Source organism: Hemicordylus capensis, chromosome 5 (genome assembly GCF_027244095.1).
Source record: "Hemicordylus capensis ecotype Gifberg chromosome 5, rHemCap1.1.pri, whole genome shotgun sequence".
Taxonomy (NCBI): domain Eukaryota; kingdom Metazoa; phylum Chordata; class Lepidosauria; order Squamata; family Cordylidae; genus Hemicordylus; species Hemicordylus capensis.
The window spans coordinates 47,995,674-48,015,858 of record NC_069661.1 but is presented as its reverse complement, the minus strand read 5'-3'; the positions used below and the strand labels follow the sequence as shown (position 1 = coordinate 48,015,858).

Sequence of the window (20,185 nt, the reverse complement as noted above, 5' to 3'; positions counted from 1 at the left end):
GTTAAGTGGGCTAGCGAAATTGGAGAGCCTAACAAGAAATTTCACTGCTCTTCTTCTGGGGTACACACTACGCAGATGAGATATATATATTAAAACATCCTATATAATTTTTAAAATTCTACACAGGCCTTTTCATGCATTAATTGTGCTGTTGTTCTAACACTGTTGTGATTGTGTTTTTTTAAATTATTACTTATTTATGGTGGCACGTTTATGGAATTCCCTTGCCACATGTTCACCAGGCACCTATTATTTATGCTCCAGGTATAGATTATTCTTTTTTGCTGAGGCTTTTAACGGTAATTGACCAACTCAGGTTGTTCTGTTTATGGTGTTTTCTGCTTGCTATGTCCTATCTATGCTATGGTTGGGGGTTTTATATCATTTGCTGATTATTTTGTTTTATGATTATATTGTTTTAAATGATGGAATCTTAGGTACCTTGGGACTCTGATGAATATTTTTTTAAGTAAATACACAAATATTGTTCAAGTGAATGTTAATGAAATAGAAAGGTTTGTACTAACCAAATGGACAATGGCAGTAGTATCCTTCGGCTCCACTTTGACAGGACCCTCCATTGAAACAGGGGTTGCATTCACAGTAATTGACAGTGGAGTCACAGATTTTCCCTGTGATGACATCAAGAATTGAAATATTAGAGGTTTCTAGCAGGTGTGAATACATTTGCATTTTGGTCATTTGCATTCTGAATAAAGTAAGAACATTTGCATGAAGGAAAGCAATTCTCTCAGTTAAAGAAGTAGAAGGAATTTGTTCATCAATTTCAGACTAGAATTGACTTTTAGCATTTTGGGGTGAGTTTATACAGAACGAAGAAACACAATAAAGTAGTATTTCCCTTCATGCTTCCATGATTACTTATTAAGAGCATGTCACAATGTTGAAAGTGAGTGCAACAATGAAGGTTAATGTTGCATAACCCATGGGTTTCTCTCAATTTAATGTGTAGGGTGAATTTAGGAGAACAGAACATTGACACAAACTTGGCTAACTTGTTGCAAACATGGATGAAGTTTTTAAGTAAATTTGTTTTCTCAACTTTTGTGACTTTCCCAGTTCATCATGATGGAATTACTTGCATACATAGCCCTTGATCACTGCAAGGAATTCTCAGCATGGTGCAAACTGCGCAATTTTATTGCCTTTGTAGAGATTTATCCACTGAATTTAATTAAATTTGTAAAGCTGAAGGGTGGTTGATTTTTAAAAATGCATTCCTCAGGCTATTTCCCCCCTCCTCAAAAATATTTCACACTTTTAATTAATTGCATACGTTTCAAATAATAATGTTTTGATGAGTCAAACCAATGATTTGCTTGGGCAAATTATGCCCTGAAGGCCAAAAAATAAAAATAAAAAAATCACCAAATGATTAGCTTCACAAATTCTCAAGGACTTAGAACTGATCAACAAGTTTCAATATCATGTAGTTGGATCATTTTTCCCAGGCTTAATTTTGATATGTTGAGAAAGCTGCTACCTAATACGTAGATGTCTAAAAATATCAAACTAGCTACAAGGGTCTTGAAGAAGAGCAAACAGGATGATATACATTATGACCTTCTTCGGGACCTTGACGAGGGTAGTGTCCCTCTCTTGGTCCTTTTAGATCTCTCAGCGGCTTTTGACACTATCGATCATGCTATCCTTCTTGACCGCCTGTGTGGGTTGGATATTGGGGGCACTGTCTTGCAGTGGTTCCATTCTTACCTTAGCGGACGTGTCCAGTCAGTATGCATTGAGGACAGGTGCTCTGACCCATGGCCACTCCTTTATGGAGTTCCCCTGGGTTGAGTTCTTGCCCCTGTCCTTTTTAACATCTATATGAAGCCGCTGGGTCAGGTCATTTCCCAGTTTGGGGTGAGATTTCATCAATACGCTTGTGATACTCAGCTGTATATCACCATCCAGACCATTCTGGGAATGCTGTTTCTGTGCTTACTCGATGCCTGGAAGCTGTTAAGGTCTGGATGAATCAAAACAAGCTCAGACTGAATCCGACTACTTTTATTCAGCCCTCATACTAGCCAATAGCTGGATGTGAACCTTGTTTTAGATAGGGTGGCGCTGCCCCCAAAGGAGCTTGTTCGGGATTTGGGGGTCAGTTTGGACTCGCGCCTCCTGCTTGAACAGCAGGTGGAGGCTGCGGCCAGCAGTGCTTTTGTCCAGCTTCATCTGGTTCACCAATTACGCCCTTCCCTTGACCGGCAGGCATTAATGACACTGATTCATGCCCTTATCTCCCACTTAGATTATTGTAATGCCCTCTGTCTAGGGTTACCTTTGAGGATGAACGGGAAGCTGCAACGGGTCCAGAATGCAGCGGCTCGCATACTCATGGGTGCCAGAAAATATGACAGGGTAACACCTCTCCTGAAGTCATTACACTGGTTGCCTATTCGCTTCCTAGTTCAATTTAAGGTCCTGGTTCTGACCTTCAAAGCCTTGCGGGGTTTGGTGCCTGTCTACCTACAGACCTGCCTCTCCCATCCAGTTACATCACGTCTGGTTAGGGCATCTCAGATGGCCCTCTTGTCGGTCCCCAATTTCTGAGAGATTCGGGGCTCCCAGACCTGCGAAAGGGCCTTTTCGGTTGCTGCCCCACTTCTTTGGAACTCTCTTCCCCTCCAGATTCATTTAGCCCCTTCCTTACTGATCTTCAAATCTCTACTGAAGACTTTTCTTTTTCACCAGGCTTTTGCCCTGTAGTTTACCTATTTGTTTTTTGTTAGTTACTTTAGTTTTTAATTTAGAATGTAATTTTTAATGTTGCTTTGTTTGCATGATTTTGTGCACCCCCCGGAGTCTTCGGAGTGGGCAGTATATCAAATGTTTCAAATAAATAAATAATCCTTGGAAGCATACTGCTGCAACCAAGATCTCTGTACTTTGAATGACATCACCTTCCAAGCCAAAGCACTCAGCAACACAGACAATAAATTTGAATTTCTTGCATTGTTATTCATGTTCTCAAAGCCCAAGAAAAATACTGGAAAAAACAATCTAAATATATTTAAATTTAAATATTTCATATTTAATTATTCAAATAGCACTGAAAAGCTGCAGACTGCTCATGTCACAGACTGATTGTAGAGCAGATTGAAGGCTACTCTAAAGCTGAATTGCCGACTACCATATACATCTTTTTAAAAATACAGGTGTGTCCTTCGTTAACCACTAGGTTAATACCTTTAGCTGTTTGATTTTCAGCCGGGGCAAGACGTGGTATTTGTGGCCCTTTTCATTGTGACTGATTGAACTAATTGGACTTTTCTACAGTTTGTGATATAAAACTTCTCAATTCTCCTCTCTTAGCCTGCTTTCCAGTATATCAATTTGGTTGGCAGATTCAAAGCTGGAAGATACATAATGGTTACCATTATGATGCCACTCATTGTAGGCACCATTTTATTTTTGTGTGTGCTGTATTCATTTACTCTGCAATGGCCTGTGCTCCAGTAATTTAAACACACACACAGTATTTCTTGTTGTCAGTAAAGATATATTAGAAAGCAAAATTGTGTAATAATATGCTCTTGCAGTTCAAGATATCCTCAGAGTTTGTAGTGTGGGTGAAATGGCAGGGTACACTACATAGTGGGGGTTTAGTGTTAATACACAAGCATTTATATGCATGCACACTTGGTACAAGATGCCTAGTACCTCCTCTACACACACACACACACACACACACACACACACACACACACACTCTCAAACTTGTAGGGAGGGAGGGTTGAATCCTGAAGAATGAAAACCCTAGCAACACACACACAAAAATTTTTAAAGGCAAAAAGGTGATTTACCAGGATCAGATAACAAAAAAGTGGAGATTGTCTCTGGTAAATACAGGCAGTTGGATCAAATGCAACCAAGTCCCCATGGATGGCCTTGCATTGATTACCCAACATGGGACAGTGAGGAAAGTGAAAAAACAATTTGTAATATCCTGGATTTGCACATAGCATTTGCTTGTAGTTGAAAAATACAGGGGGAGCAGCATTCATTTATGAGAATGAGGCTGTGCACATGAGCAGCCCAGCACAGGGTAGGGCAGCCCAACCTGGATTGGGCTGCTTGTGTGCAGCGCCGGGATCAAGGGCAATCCCGGTGCTTTCTCCACTGCAAGTCCTTTTAACCCTGGCCCTTAATTGGGGTTAGAGGCACAAGCACACCCTCCAACTTCACGCAGCCTGAGTGCATACAGAGTCAGATGCCTAGAGTGCCCAACAAATAGGGGATTTCCCCAATGCATCACAGTACTCACGTGGTGCACTGTGGGATACCTGGAGGCCGGGAATCATTTCCTCAGCTTCCAGGAAGCTGCGCGGCTCATGGTGATGCCCATTATGTGGGCACACAAGCTGTGTGGCTTAGTTACTCTGTGGATCATCTGGGGGAAATGTAGCCCCCCCCAACTGCCCTCCCTCCCTACCGCTCTCTTGTGAACGGTCTTGTGAATGACCTCAGTATCTTTCTGAAACTGTCTTCCCAAGATTGTCTTTTCTTTCTGGGACTGTGGCATCATTCATATTCATTCAAATATATATATATATATATATATATATATATATATATATATATATATATATATATATAAAATTATTTAACAGAAATCAATTTATTTGTGTAATAAGGCCCCCAAAACAGAAAATGAAAGGTTCATAGAAAGTGCAGGCAACATACTACTGTATGCCACAAGCTATTTTGATTCTTTCAAAAGCAAAATATGATCATCATTAATATATATAATTATAACAGATTGGTTAAACCTCATTGTTACACTGAAGTAATATTTCATTATATTCATGCTTACTGGAATGAACCTAATTGCCTCTTTAGAGTGATGAAGTGAAATCCAGCTGGTTAAACATAATAAATCAGGCGCCGGGGGGCGGGAGGGGGGGATCTGTGTACCCTCTCTGTTTCAAGATAATCCATTCTAGTGGTCTATAACTCATGAACTCCAATATACAATGGACAGAAAGCTTGCATTAGCTGCAGACAGAAGCTAAAGTTAGTTACCCCAATCCAGTGAGAAGACAGGCACAAGCAAATTCCCAGCTGGAAGAGGAAAAACAAGCAAGCACATCCCTCAGCCTGATTCAACAGGAAAGCTTGCACGTACTAGTGGCCTTATTTTGTATGAAATACAAAGGTGCAACTATATGTATTCTTAGTCCACAATTCTTTTTGGGAATTATATTTTACACAGTTAAGTTGCTGAGGACATAGTAGACCAGTGCAGTCAAAGGCTTTTTGCTTGTTTTTTAAACGTGTGCAATGCTGTTTTCCAACTGAAAATCACCCTGTCCCCAAGCTGTTTTTATCCTGTTGGTGGAAAGGTTTTCATCGGTGCACAAATGTTGTGTGTGTGTGTGTGTGTGTGTGTGTGTGTGTGTGTGTGTAAGATTGATTTTCAGCTGGAAAATGGCATTTGGAGGAAATATTAAGAAGCTCCTCTCCCTCTGCGTCTGTCTTCCATGTCAAACTGCAACCTCAGCAGATGCATTATTTAAAGTAAAAGTCTCCCAAGTAATCAGGGCACTACACATAATGTATAGTTCCACCCTTAGTTTTGAGCAGAGGCCCAAAATTCTGCTGAATCTTCATAACTAACAATTTTTTTCACACTAGTCATCTGTACTCCAATCCTATTGTAATACTGCAACAATATTATACATATTGTTAAAACTGGAAAAGGTGCAAAAGACGGCAACCAAGATGATTAGTTACCTGGAGCTCCTTCCTTATGAGGCAAGGCTACAACATCTGGCAGGGGCAGATCCATCAGGAAATTGCAAGGGGTGCCACAGGAATCCCTCCCCCCATAAAAATATTGGGACTTGGATTTTCTCTCTCCAAGGTGTCAAACTCAAATGGGTGTCAAACTCAAGGGTGTCAAACTCAAATCTGATGGTGGGCCGGATTGGATTCTGATGCACCTCTAGGGGGCCGCACAAGGTCTTGCGCTGTCTTCTGTCACCTTGCACCCACCTCACAGCGCCTTCTGTCTTCCTTCTGCTCTTCCATCCTCTTTCTCTTATTTCCTTGCTCTCTTGCCAATTATTTGGTAATTTTTTGGTAATTACCAAAAATTACCAATTATTTGGTAATTTTTGGAAGAAATGCTGAATAGCATACTTCCCAATCATCAGAATATGCTCAGGGAATTTTTTTAAAAAATTTAGGAAGTAATTCTGAACATAACCATCATATTTTAACTGTTATTGTTCTCAACAAATTTTAAACACTCAATAATTCGATCCAAAGCAACAGTATGCCCAAGGAAAGCAGAACCCTTCTTCCCCCTTTCTTACTTACCCTCCACTCACCCTTATTTCTTCCTCCCCCACTCTCTGCTCTCTTCCTCCCACCCCCTCACTCTCCTCCTCCCCTCTTTCTCCCTCCATCTTTTGAGTTTGCCTTCCCCCACCTCCTGCTTTATTTCCCCTCTTCCTCTTCTGGGCTAGCACTTCACGTGCTGAAGTGTTTGCAATGAAGAGGCAGGACGAGGAGGACGGTTGCCAACATTCCAATGGATCTACACACTTTTTGATCCTTCACCCCAAACCCCACAAGTAAGGGAGACAACAAAGGGGATGGGGCGGTTTGATAAGGGAGGGAGGGAGAAGGAAGCTTGCTGGTGCTTTGGCACATGGCAAGGGGAAAGGAGGGAGCAGCTCAAGTGGATGAGAGAAGCTGGTTGGCACTTTGGATGCCACTGCTTCGATTGGCCGGAGGGAGGGAGGTGTAGGGGTGTGTGTGTGTGTGGGGGGGGAAACTGGCTGGTGCTTTGGCACTTCAGTGCACATCAGGGAGAGGGGAAAGGAAGTAGCTGTGTGGGCTGGATCCCATATCCCAAGAGTGCACAACTCAAATGCTCCAGTGGGCCGGAACCAACCATGACTTGGTGTGCAGGGGCCCAAGGTCAATTTTCAGTGTATTACAATTACTAAAGTTATATATCTATGGTGGTGGGTTGTGCCACTGAGTCAGTGTCGCCTCCTGGCGACCACAAAGCCATGTGGTTTTCGTGGTAGAATACAGGTGGGGTTTACCATTGCCATCTTCTGCCTAGTATGAAATTATGTCTTTCAGTACCTTCCTATAGCATTGCTGCCCAATAAAGGAGTTTCCCATATTCTGGGAAAGACACCAGTGGGGATTTGAACCAATAGCCTCCTGCTCTCTAGGCAGGTGACTTCCTCACTGTGCCATTAGGTGACTTATATATCTATACCTATATAAAATTAATTTTAAGAAAGACGGAAACAGAAAAAGCAGGGCTGCTTCAACCACTACATCATTCCACATACTACTTGTACATTTATTTGCAATCATTTCTCCAGCTTTGCATTAATGTTTCTAAAAGAAAAGAGATACAGATATAATTATTCCTGGTCCTTTCAGCTCTCCACAACTCTCACAGCAAATACTACACCCTGCTTCTTACCACACTTCTTTAGATGCCCCTCTCAAATGAAATCAATACTGAATAGGAATTACTTCTGAGTAAACATGCTTAGGCTTGTGATTAGTAGAGCAAATCAACTTTTAAAAACTGATTCCTCACCACTCTAAATACTCCAGGGATAAACATTTCAGTTCCCAGTCAAGAACAGGAGAGCCATCCTGAATGGAGGCAAGCCCACTCCTAAAGAGAAAGAGCTGCCTTTTTAGTATGCCTGTAGGCAGCAAAATGGTAACTTGCTTTACTGGGTATTACTGTTCAGCACAGATCGCTTCAGAAAAGTAAGTTTCAGTTCTGCTGTGGCTGACATACATAAGCTGTTGATCGTTGCATCGTTGTCCTTACATTATGAGGAGAGAATGATGTGATTATCAACAGATATGCCTGGCAGCAGCAGAACACAAACTCTGCTGGTCAAATCCCCACCTTTTGCTGAAGGGAAGATGGCAATGGAAAAGCAAGTTATTTTTCAGCAGCTTTTTCTCTTTAAGGGTGGGTTTGCCTGCGGGCCAGCAAAAATGTCTCCACAGGCCAGATTCGGCCCACAGGCGGGGCCGTATGTTGTGCAGGCCTGCCGTATAAATTACAGGGAGAACCAGAGCACCCTGGTACCCCTGGCATCTGAGGCGTTTTAGTTTTGAAAATGGGCAACTACAAGGATCAACTAGAATCAAGGGCTATTCCATAAAAATGAAGGTCAGGAAATTTAGGACTAACAAAAGGAAGTACTATTTCACACAGTGCATAAGTAATCCAAAAACCTTCGGTTTGAGATGAGAGTTAAGCTTAGGGTTGCCATATTCAAGCTTCCCAAATCCGGGCAGCCTAATTTGCATATTATGCTGCAACTAATTTGCCTTTTATTTATTTATTTATTTATTTGACAGATTTGTATTCTGCTCAAGTCTCTGAGTGGTTTAGAACAATAAAACAAACCAATGACTGCTGAGAAAGCCCCTTTGTGCAGAACAAAGCCTGCTGTAGAGGAAAATCCTGTTTGGACAATCGCCATCATATTATGGTCACAATGTTAAACAAACTTGAGAGTAAATCCCATTGAAATAGATGTGATATACTCCTAAGTAAACATAGCTGTGTGATGCAAATCCACAACTACAACGCATTTTACCCCTGCAAACTGAGCAAAGAGTCACCTTTTTAAAGTGCCGATTCTCTTTATTTAGCAGATCCCACCCATCTCTCTTGCCCTCCCTTGTGATCAGATCCAGAGTAAAATCCGGGCAAACCGGGTAGCACATCTGAAATCTGGGTAAATCCGGGTGGAATTGAGCAGCTGGGTGCTACCCTAAATTCTGGGGGACATGGCAAGGCTAGTTAAGATGCTTTAGATTTTCACTTGTTACTCATCTTAACCTCTGCGCCATATAAAATGTAAAGACTTTGTACAGTCTGGTATATGATGATGGCTTTAGAAATGAGGTTCCACACATCCACACTTTGGGTTTATTAGAGAGGCATCAAGCAGAAATTAATCAAATTCATCATGAGCCAGCATGGTGTAGTGGTTAGAGTGCTGGACTAGGACCGGAGAGACCCGAGTTCAAATCCCCATTCAGCTACGATATTTGCTGGGTGACTCTGGGCCAGTCACTTCTTTCTCAGTCTAACCTACTTCACAGGGTTGTTGTGAGGAGAAACGTAAGTATGTAATAAACTGCTCTAGGTTCCTTGGAGGAAAAGTGGGATATAAATGTAAAACTAATAATAATGAAAAAATAATAATAAAGGATATATCTAGGAAGTGACTGGGGAAGCTGCACCTGTTAAATGCCTGCCTGGATGCATCCGTCTTCAGCCCAATGTCCAACTGAAAGACTAAGGCAAAGCATACCAGACTGTACAAAGTCTTTACAGCTTATACAGGTCGGGAATCCTTTATCTGGACTTCTGAAATCCGGAAAGCTCCAAAATCCGGACACCATGCAGAGAGAGAGAGAGAGAGAGAGAGAATGCTTGTAGCTTCAACCTCCTCCAGTTTGCAGGAGGGATAGGGCCCTTGATTCTTCAGCTCATTAGGGATCCTTATCTCTTCCCCTCAGGCTTTGCTATCTGCCTTTTGTTTACTGCTTCTCAAGCTTAGCTCCCAGAAGGAGGAAAGGAAAGGAAAGGGTGGGGAGGAGGGGGGAAGACGAAAGAAGGTTTGTTTTTTTTAAAAGGTATATATACATAAGAGTTTAGGAGATAACGGGGCACACAGATGAGTAAAGATCTAGCAGAATAAACACGAAGAAGAGCCCTCCTTCGGGGCAGATCCAAGTCGGTTTTGTGAATGGGATCGCACTGCCACTCACACGCTTCTCAAGCCGGTCTGAGAGAGGGGAAGGAGGGGTATAGAATAGTATATTAAATAAAACCTTTTTTTAAAAAAGAACCAGTGACCTTTCATGCCCAAGATATCTCATTTATGAAAATATTCCAAAATCCTGAAAAATCCAAGATCCAGAACACCTCTGGTCCCAAGCAGTCCGGATAAAGGATTCTTGACCTGTATGGCACAGAAGTTAAGATGGTCACTTTAATTTGCAATTTCCATTCTTTTTAGAGCACAGGTGAAAATGTAAAGCATCTTAACTCTCATCTCAAACCAAAGATTTTTGGATTACTGAATTTCCAAGAGCTTTCCAGGCTGTGACATTGCTGCAACTTTACTTTGGGAGGGTGTGTGTGTTCAGACATCAGCCAGATTTACCCTGAAGTCGCTGTGATATTTCAGAGAGCACTTCACACACGATTCAGGTATTTCCCTCCGTATTGGAACCTAGCCCAATTTATGTCCAGGATTAATAAAATCCTCTTTTGCATTGGAATATCTGTTATGCCCCAAAATCGCAACAGCATGCTGGCCAATGCATGCGAGGGATGCCAGGAAAGCATCCCGTTGCCGGGGTGCGGTGTTTTAAAGAGGAAAGCGGTGTTTTAAAGCGGTGTTTTAAAGAGGAAAGCTGCCACTTTCACACAGGTCTTTAGGCTTGAACAGCATCACAGTGGGGCGATGGGAGGTTTGGAGGACAGGCAGGTAGGACCTGCCCACCTCCTCTTAAGGGAACTTCTCACCCAGCGCCAAAATGTTTCGGCACCAGGGAACCGAAGTGTTTCAGCACCTCTCCAAAGATTTGTCAAAACACTTCGGGCTCATCCCTACCTGTTACCTTGCCACCAGCTTGCGCTTCCTCATAAGCATTCACCCTAACAAATTCTCTTCCACACCTGGTGCCACCTACCTGGCACAGGTTCATACAGCACTCCACCACAGCCATGGAAATAGCACCGGAAGGAAGTACACTTCCCAGATGTCCCCATGTACTTTCCCAATGGCCCTTTGCGAATTCTCAGTCCCATAGGAAATGCTTGCTGCAGAAGAGGCCCTCCCAGTACCAGGGATGTAATGAACTGCACTAGAGATGGCCACAGTGGAAGCAGCACCAGGGGGGATGCTACAGATTCATTGGGGTTGCAGCACCCAATGAACAGCCCTAGTAGCGAACACTTGTTTTCTAGCATTTAAGGGTAAGTTTTTTTAAGTGCTGCATCTTAGCTACTTTCTGAACCAGATCTGAAAGGGTGGTGTCCCCTAATTGATGCTTGCAAGCAGAAAATTTAGATTTTATCACCAAGAGAATGTTCACAGCTTATGTTGTAAAAATGCTCAAACAACTCCCCCACCTTAATTTATATTAACAGAACTGGGCCATAAGAAAAGTTCTTTGGTAGCAGTTTTCAATACCATAGAAGCTTTCTCTGTAGGTGAAGGATAATTTTCCTTTCAGCTGAAAAACTGCTGATTTTGATCAGTATTCTTTGGAGGGTAGTGTAGTATCTTAAGCCTGGTTTCATAAAAGTTACTACCCATGCCTCTCCAGACTAATAGCATGGTAGGCCTGAATAACTGGGCTGGGCACATAATTGATCTTCAAACTCAGAGAATACCACCCCCACTTTAGTAGCACCCATCTCTTTTTCTTTTCTTTTGACAACACATAGTTATTAAGGAATATTTTAAGTCTGAGCACTTGGCAACACTCCACTCAACCCAACAGAGTGATCAGTTTCCAAATAGTAAAATTTTAAGTTCTGTTTTAACTGAAGTTCTATAAATTACCTACCAAGTAAGTAAACTCCTGTGGAATCAATTGACTTACTTTTGAGTAATTTATTCCAAGCTTTGCTGAGAGCCTCTGCTCCCCCGCCCCCCACACCTTTGGTAGGGATGAGAGAAAGGGCAGAGAGAGAAAACAAAAGCTCATGAAAAGGAAGAGGAGAAACGGTTGTTTAACTACGCAAGTGCCAGAGTACACACAGACTGTGCTTTTCAGACACCTAGGTTCAGAATCAGGAAGTCACTCAGGGGCGTAGCGAGGTTCCCGGCAGCCAGGTGACAAAGTTCAGCTGGGGGGCCTCTATCGTGCATGTGCCCCAGCGTCCCAAGCCACGCCCCCTGTATCTGACATCAAATGCAAGGGGGCAGGGCAACCGAACGCATCTAAGCCTTCCCCTCCCCGTTTCTTGAACTCACCATTTGGTGAACCGGTGCAGAGTAGAGCAGAAGGCTGTCCGCCACTGTGGCCAGAAGCAGCTCTGGCTCGATGGCACAGAGCCGGGTGCTGGGCTGCCATCCACTGCCGGGGGCGGCAGTGGTCCGGAGCTGGGCTGCCCCTCCTCTGGTGGCTCCTGCATGACAGCCAGGGGGTGGAGCAATGGCAAGGGGTGGTCCACTGGCCATGCTCTCCAGCTGCAGGGTACCAGCACCCAGCACTGAAAGGGTGGCAGCAGCAGGGTGCACCCCACGCCTTGTCGGCCTTCTGACCCACTCAGCCTGGGGACATGTCTCCCCTCTTGTCTAATGGACACTACACCCATGAAGTCACTCATATAAATTGTCAGGACTTGCCCCTCCCAACTTTGGTTTCAGAATTCTGAGTGGGTAGATTCAGTTATGCTCTTAGCTAACTTTCCTTTAGTTATTTTCCCTTTTATTCTGAGGGTTTCAAACAGTAATTACTCAAAGATCACTAGATCAGTGCTTTTCAAACCAGCAAAAGGCACCAGTCCCATATGGACTTGAATTTTAGGGGAATGCTAAAAAGACATGTTCTTAAATATCACTTTTATCAGACTGAATGAAGTTATGTATTATTAGGGCTGTGCATGAATGAAGTAATTAGAATTGATTGGATCTAATCTCAATTATGTACATTGACAACCTATCCCACAGAGGCTTGGGTGCATCAAATTGAGCTAAGGCATTGGATCAGTTAAATATAAAAAGGAGGAGGTGCATCTACTGTATTCCAATTAGAAAAATACTTCCTAACTCCCAACAGTTCCAGACTATAAACTTTTATTCCTTATGAAATGTTCCTAAGATTGCAATTCTATGCACATTTACCTGGGAGTAAGCTCCCCTGCTAACTTGGCAAAGAGGCACCTTTTAATGTGGTGATTCTCTTTATTTAGCAGGAGGAGAGTAACTGGCCCTATCCATCCCCAGCACAGTACCTCCAGAGACTGTTGCTGGTATCTATCTTATGTTTCTTTTTAGATTGTGAGCCCTTTGGGGACATGGATCCATCTTATTTGTTTGTTATTCCTCTATGTAAACCGCTCTGAGCCAGTTTTGGAAGGGCGGTATAGAAATAGAATATAATTAATCATCATCATCATTTTTCTACAACTTTTTTAATTTTATGGTCCCACCAACCTGTAGCCAAAAATTGGTGGGACCATAAAATTGAAAAAGTTGTAGAAAATGAAGATGCAAAAATATTATGGGACTTCCGACTACAAACAGACAAACATCTGCCACACAATACACCAGATATAACTGTAGTCGAGAAGAAATTAAAACAAGTTAAAATAATCGACATAGCAATACCAGGGGATAGCAGAATAGAAGAAAAAGAAATAGAAAAAGTCACAAAATACAAAGTTCTACAAATTGAAATTGAAAGGCTGTGGCAGAAAAAGACCAAAATAATCCCAGTGGTAATTGGGGATAATAGTGGTAACCCTAGGTGAAATTCCAAAACAACTTGAAGAGCACCTCAACACTATAGGGGCCACAGAAATCACTATCAGCCAATTACAAAAAGCAACTTTACTTGGAACAGCCTATATTCTGCGACGATATATATAATAACAGCAACATTGATAATAAAATTCAGCCATCCCAGGTCCTTGGGAAGGACTCGATGTCTGGCTAAAACAAATCTGTCAATAACACCTGTCTGAATGTGTAAATAAATAAATAAATAAATAATAATCTGAAGTTGTATGGAAAGTCCCAGTCAGAAATCGAATCATTGCTAAACACTGTCCGTATATTCAGTAGCGATATAGCAATGGAGTTTGGACTAGACAAGTGTGCTGCATTAATAATGAACAGAAGGAAAATAACAAAAACAGAAGGAACAGAACTGCCCAATGGAAGCAACATCAAGTACTTGGAAAAGAAAGAACATTACAAATACTTGGGCATTTTCCAGCCTGATAACATTGCACACACTGAAGTTAAAAGAAAAAATGGAAGTGAATACATCAGGAGAGTTAGAAAAATCCTAAAGTCCAAACTCAATGGCAGGAACACCATACAAGCCATAAACACCTGGGCTATACCTATTATTAGATACACTGCAGGAATAATAGACTGGACCCAGGCGAGCTAGAGACGCTAGATCAAAGACCAGGAAAATAATGACCATCAATCATGCTCTGCACCCCTGCAGTGATGTAGATAGGCTATACCTCCCTCCCAGGCTCAGAAGATGCAAAAAATAAATGAAGATGCAAAAATATTATGGGACTTCCAACTACAAACAGACAATCATCTGCCACACAATACACCAGATATAACTGTAGCTGAGAAGAAAGAAAAACAAGTTAAAATAATCGATATAGCAATACCAGGGGATAGCAGAATAGAAGAAAAAGAAATAGAAAAAATCACAAAATACAAAGATATACAAACTGAAATTGAAAGGCTGTGGCAGAAAAAGACCAGAATAATCCCAGTGGTAACTGGCGCCCTAGGTGCAGTTCCAAAAGACCTTGAAGAGCACCTCAACACCATAGGGGCCACAGAAATCACTACCAGCCAATTATAAAAAGCAACTTTACTGGGAACAGCCTATATTCTGCGACGATATCTATAATAACAGCAACAACACTGATAATAAAATTCAGCCATCCCCGGTCCTTGGGAAGGATTCTATGTCTGGATAAAACAAACCAGTCAATAACACCTGTCTGACTGTGTAAACAACAACAACAACAACAACAAATAATATTATTATTTCATTCCCTAGGACTTGCTTTGTAAAAAACATGCACAGACCAGGTCTTAACAAAAGCTCTTTGCGTTAATTTTGCATTTCTAACTACAAGCTAAATGATCTTGCAGAAGACTTTTATCATTTCAAGTTCTTGTTCTGTTCTTCTAAAGCTTTATTCCAAATTAGATACCCCATTATCTAGAGAGAACTATCCAGAAGCATTCTTCACAACTCTCTCTCTCTCTCTCTCTCTCTCTCTCTCTCGCCTTATGGCAAAGAAATACCCTAAAACTGCAGCTAATACAGAGTGCAACAGTTATGATATTAAGGAACCAGACCATTGGATCACAGAAAACTGGTTTTGCTTCAACTACACTGACTTCCAATCTCTTTCCAGGCTCAATTCAAGGTGCTAGTCTTCATAACCCTTAAAGCCCTAAATGGCTTCAGTCCAAAGTGCTTGAGGGACAGTCTCCCCTTGTATGAACCTGCCTGTGGTGTTTTTGGTTCATCCATTTCTTGATCCAGGCCAGCTTTTGAATGGGGCTTTAGTTATTTGTATCCTGTTCCTGGAATAGAGGCGGGGCTAACAAACAGCCAGCAGCAAGAGCACAGGAAAGCAGTCTGCACTTGCTCCTCTGTACATAATATATATATCATTAAACGATTAATATTCCTGATTCCATTGCACTGCCTTGTCCTTGCACACCACAACTTTCCCCCTTGGATTCTACACTGCCCACTTCCTGAGGTCAGCTGGAGATGCCTTCCTGCACATCCTGGCACCCTCAGAGGGATAACTAGTGCACATGCAGGAGAGAGCTTTCTAGGAAACAAAAACACAAAAGGGCCAATGGCATGCTTAATGTAAAGTTTGGCTGTGAGAGAAAGCTCAGCTGCAATCCCTGCTAACTCTGATAATTAACGCCACCCCCACACACACCAACAAAACAATTCTTCAGAGTGACTAGCCCAGCTTCTCACATTTTTAGAATTTGCACTAACTGTTCCAAGGAAATAGCAAGCTCTAAAGCCTGCCTGACCCTCATTGCGCCTTTGCTCCACTCACCTGAATTGGAAGGACAGTCACCGAGCAAGTGCTTTTTGTGGAATCCTGGTTTTGAGAAGTAGAGCACAGCTTCACAAAATAGGTGACAAGCATCACGGAGACAAACTGCCGGATCCTGGCAAGTACACACTCCAGATGCGAGTCGCAAATCCCGGTCCCAACATGTCCTATGCACCCACCAATCTTGGGTTGCTGAGCCACACTTCCCTCCACCACCCATCTGCCACCCAGCTTCAAATTTTGGTTTACAGATGTCAGGTAACAGAAGGAAGTGTGGCACTGCAACCTGACATTGCAGGTTGACATGACAGGCTGGGACTGGAATTTAAATCTTGTGCTGAGAGCGTGCGCTTGCCAGGAACTGGAAGTATGTGGCAGCCATACTAGCTGCATGTTGTGTGAAGCCACCCAGAGTGAACTAGCCTTTTTCTTTTTTCCTTTCAATATGCTGCTAGATAATGGCATAGAAAAAATGCCATTGAGCACACTTCACTTTTTCTTGTGGCAAGCAGAAAGTGAAAACACACAACTTTACATTTCTACCAAAGTTCTTCTGTCAGCTATTTTTGGAGATCTGTTACAATACTTCTCTCCAGACCTTTTTTATTGCATAAATTAAAACATAGAAAAGGGGACTGCAACAAAAAAACCAAACATTTTGATATATATACACGTCAGCTTCATTGTTCTATATCCCACTGTTTAAAATTCACACTTCTATCCAAGACTTTCCCCCAGTCTAATTAAACACCTGGATAATATATAACAAACTGGGGAGGAGAGAGGAGAAGGTTGATGACTCACAGCTATGCCTGATTATCGCTGACACAGAGAGAGAAAAAACCTGGAAGACGGAGGGTATGGCATAAAATATTTATTTGCACACTTTAATGGCCTATGCACTTTAAGATTTTCCTCATTTCTTTTTCTGATTAAACACTCAGGTGTTTAAGTAGATTGGGGGAAAGTCTTAGACAGGGGCATAACTAATGGTAGGGCAGGCAGGGCACGTGCCCTGGGCACCACTTGGTAGGGGGTGCCAAAAAGTGCCATCAAATTTTTTTTTAAAAAAATTATTTAATGGCAGCGCCAGCGCAGCAGCAGTCCGCCCTTTGCGCAAAGGAGTGCGTGGCGCCCCCTCCCCCATGAGCGGTTCCGGCGCCCCCCCATTGCCTCGCTCCGGCTGGCTGCTGGGTGCCGCAGGTCCTTGACTTGCCGCGGCGGATGTAACACAGAGCCGCGGCGGATGTAACACAGACGCCGAGGCCTGCCGTTCGTCCCGGTGCCGCCCACAGCAGAGGCGTAACTAGGGAAAACTGCGCCCGGGGCAAGCACTGAAATGGCGCCCCCCCGCCCTCCCAACATACTACATTATACTTAGGTTTTTCCTCACAAGCGCCCGCCGCCGCCACCAAGCCAGGCCACTGACTGGCCGCCAGGCGCCAGCAAAGCAATGGGGGGGGCGGCGTGGAAGGGACCGCTTGTGGGGGAGGGGGCGCCGATGTGCTCCCTTGACTGCTGCAGCGCTGCTGCACTGAGCAGGAAACATTTGTATTAACAAAAATTTTTTAAAAAATTTGTCATGGCGGCGCCCCCCACGTGACCAGAAAAGATGGTGCCCGGGGCACGTGCCCCCCCTGCCCCCTATAGTTACGCCTCTGGCCCACAGCCATCCCTCACCTCGGAGGAGTTGGAGGACACATGGCAGCAGGCAGAGGAACAAAAAAACTTTAGGCGCCTGCGGCGGTGCCGCAGCAGATGTAACACAGGTGCTGCGGCGGATGTAACACAGTGCCCGACGCCGAGGCCTGCCGTTTGGCCCGGCGTCACTTCTGAACTGCAAGGCACACCTGCGCGCCAAAGCTTGAAACTGCGCAGGCACGCCTTGCAGTTCAGAAGCGACGCCGGGCCGAATGGCAGGCCTCGGTGTTGGGCTCTGTGTTACATCCACCAAGGCTCTGTGTTACATCCACCGTGGCACCGCCACAGGCACCTAAAGTTTTTTGTCCCTCTGCCTGCTGCCGTGTGTCCTCCGACTCCTCCGAGGCAAGGGATGGCTGTGGGCGGCGCCGGGCCGAACGGCAGGCTTCGGCGTCTGTGTTACATCCGCCACGGCTCTGTGTTATATCCGCCGCAGCAAATCAAGGACCTTGCTTGCCGCTTGCTCACCCCCGCACCTGCCCCATCTCAATTGGTTAGCGACGCCGGGCCACACGGCAGACCTTGGTGTTGCTCTGGTGGCAGCCGCCGCTATGGGGACGAGTCCGGACTCCGCTTGCTCCCCCGCCGCCCACAGCCATCCCCTCGCCTCGGAGGACACACATTTGTGGTATTTATTATTATTTTTATTACATTATTATTACTACTATTTTATTTTATACTATTATTTTATTACTATAAAATACTACCGCCCTATCCATCCAAAGGCTCTGGGCGCTTGGGGGGGGGGGGCGCAATTTCAGTGTTTGCCCTGGGTGCCGTTTTCCCTAGTTATGCCTCTGGTCTTGGATATAAGTGTAGATTTTAAACAGTGGGATATAGAACACTGAAGCTGACGTATATACGTTGAAATGTCTGTTCTTTGTTGCAATCTCCTCTTCCTATGTTTTAATTTACTCAATAAAAAACGTCTGGAGATAAAAATTGCAGTAGATCCATCATGGGTATTGCATCGCCATTATATCAACTATTTTTGGAGAGATAAAAAGGAACCCAAACTTACTGAGCACACTTAAGATCATACGGACACAGAAAGAGATCCAATGCTGTATGTTGCTGCTTTCAAGCAGACGAGGAAAATTAACAATGTGGGAAAATACCACACATTCCAGGCATCTGATATGGTATGAATCCCAGCAAAACACTGTAGTTCCATTAAGCCCAATTATAAACTTCAAGGCTGGTGTAACTGCATTGTAAAGTAAATGGTAAAGTGTGCCATCGAGTCAGTGTCGACTCCTGGCGACCACAGAGCCCTGTGGTTGTCTTTGGTAGAATACATGACGGGTTTAACATTGCTATCTCCCACGCAGTATGAGATGACGCCTTTCAGCATCTTCCTAGATTGCTGCTGCCCAATAATAGGTGTTTCCCATAGTCTGGGAAACATACCAGCAAGGATTTGAACCGGCAACCTCTAGCTTGCTAGTCAAGTCATTTCCCTGCTGTGCCATTAGTGCTACAGTTAAAATGAGTGTTCTGCTGAGGTGTCCCAGTGAGCAAATGCCCATTTAACCTCCAGTGCTAATGACTTAAAGAGTTATCTGCCATGGGTTATCCGCCATTGTGCCGTGGAATTGTTCTGCTATGCTGCTGGCCAAATAATTTGATGTGCTGACTCAATGTGAAACTCAATCTCAGATCATTTGGTTAATTAGAACAGCCATTCAATTACAAATAATTACTCGTGACCTGAGGCTCAGCATGCTATGCTGTTGGAGTATAGACAGAAGGATCCCATCAGTTCCTTTTGTGTCAAGGAAGCTTTTACAGTGAACATGTCTATTGCCACAGGTGCTCTTTCAATGGGGATGCAGAATGCATGGTGTTGACAGTTCTTGGTACTTTTCCTTCGCAAAAAGCTAAGAGGCATCTTGCCTATTCAACTGATATGTTAAAGGCACAAAATCCTCATTTTGAATTTTCCACAAGGTTCTCTGTGGCAGATGAGTAGAATGAAACCTTGCAAACTTTAATTCAGACTTGTTTCTTGCAAGTCTAACACAAAGGCTTTGCAACATTCACTGCTTAATTCTCAGTTTTAATTTTCATAAACAGCAGATGATGTGGCAAATGTGTTTCTGCTATTTGACCGAAAGCTACGCCAAATAAATCAACATCTTTATTTATGTATAAGATTTTTTCCTATGTTCATATCCCTGCACACAGAAAACTAGTTGTCAGGGGGAGGTTTTCATGTTGCCTTCTCCCAGGCATAACACTTTTCTACACATAGGTGTTCCTTGCTGGGAGAGAATTTCATCATGTCAGCCCCCACTGTAGTCTGAAGTGGTGCAGTGCAGACACAGGCTTATCACCTGTATTTTTCAGGACTAAGCCAGATGGACAAGCAAAGAAAACATTTGCTGGAGGTGGGAACACTAAGAACATAATGCTGCTAAAATTGAATTTTCATGTATCTGGTGGCACCATCTTTCACCGTTTCCAACTCAATGATAAAATCAAAATGTATAATTTTAGTTTAAAAATTAATAGTATGTATACTGGGAAGCATCCAGACTAATACTAGAACATTCCACGCACATAACACTTTCTCCCCAATCCATCTTCCTTCTGCCATAACCAATGCTCCCTCCCCAAAATGTCCCA

General features: G+C 43.3%; 1 protein-coding gene across 1 annotated transcript in view; it reads right to left on the bottom strand.

The window, feature by feature from the left end:
• FAT4 (FAT atypical cadherin 4) overlaps positions 1-20,185 on the bottom strand; it is a 173,138-nt gene that overhangs the window by 22,829 nt on the left and 130,124 nt on the right. The window contains exon 10 of the mRNA XM_053254941.1: positions 528-632. Within this exon, the coding sequence (XP_053110916.1) occupies positions 528-632 (105 nt within the window). The remainder of the gene's footprint in view (positions 1-527; positions 633-20,185) is intronic.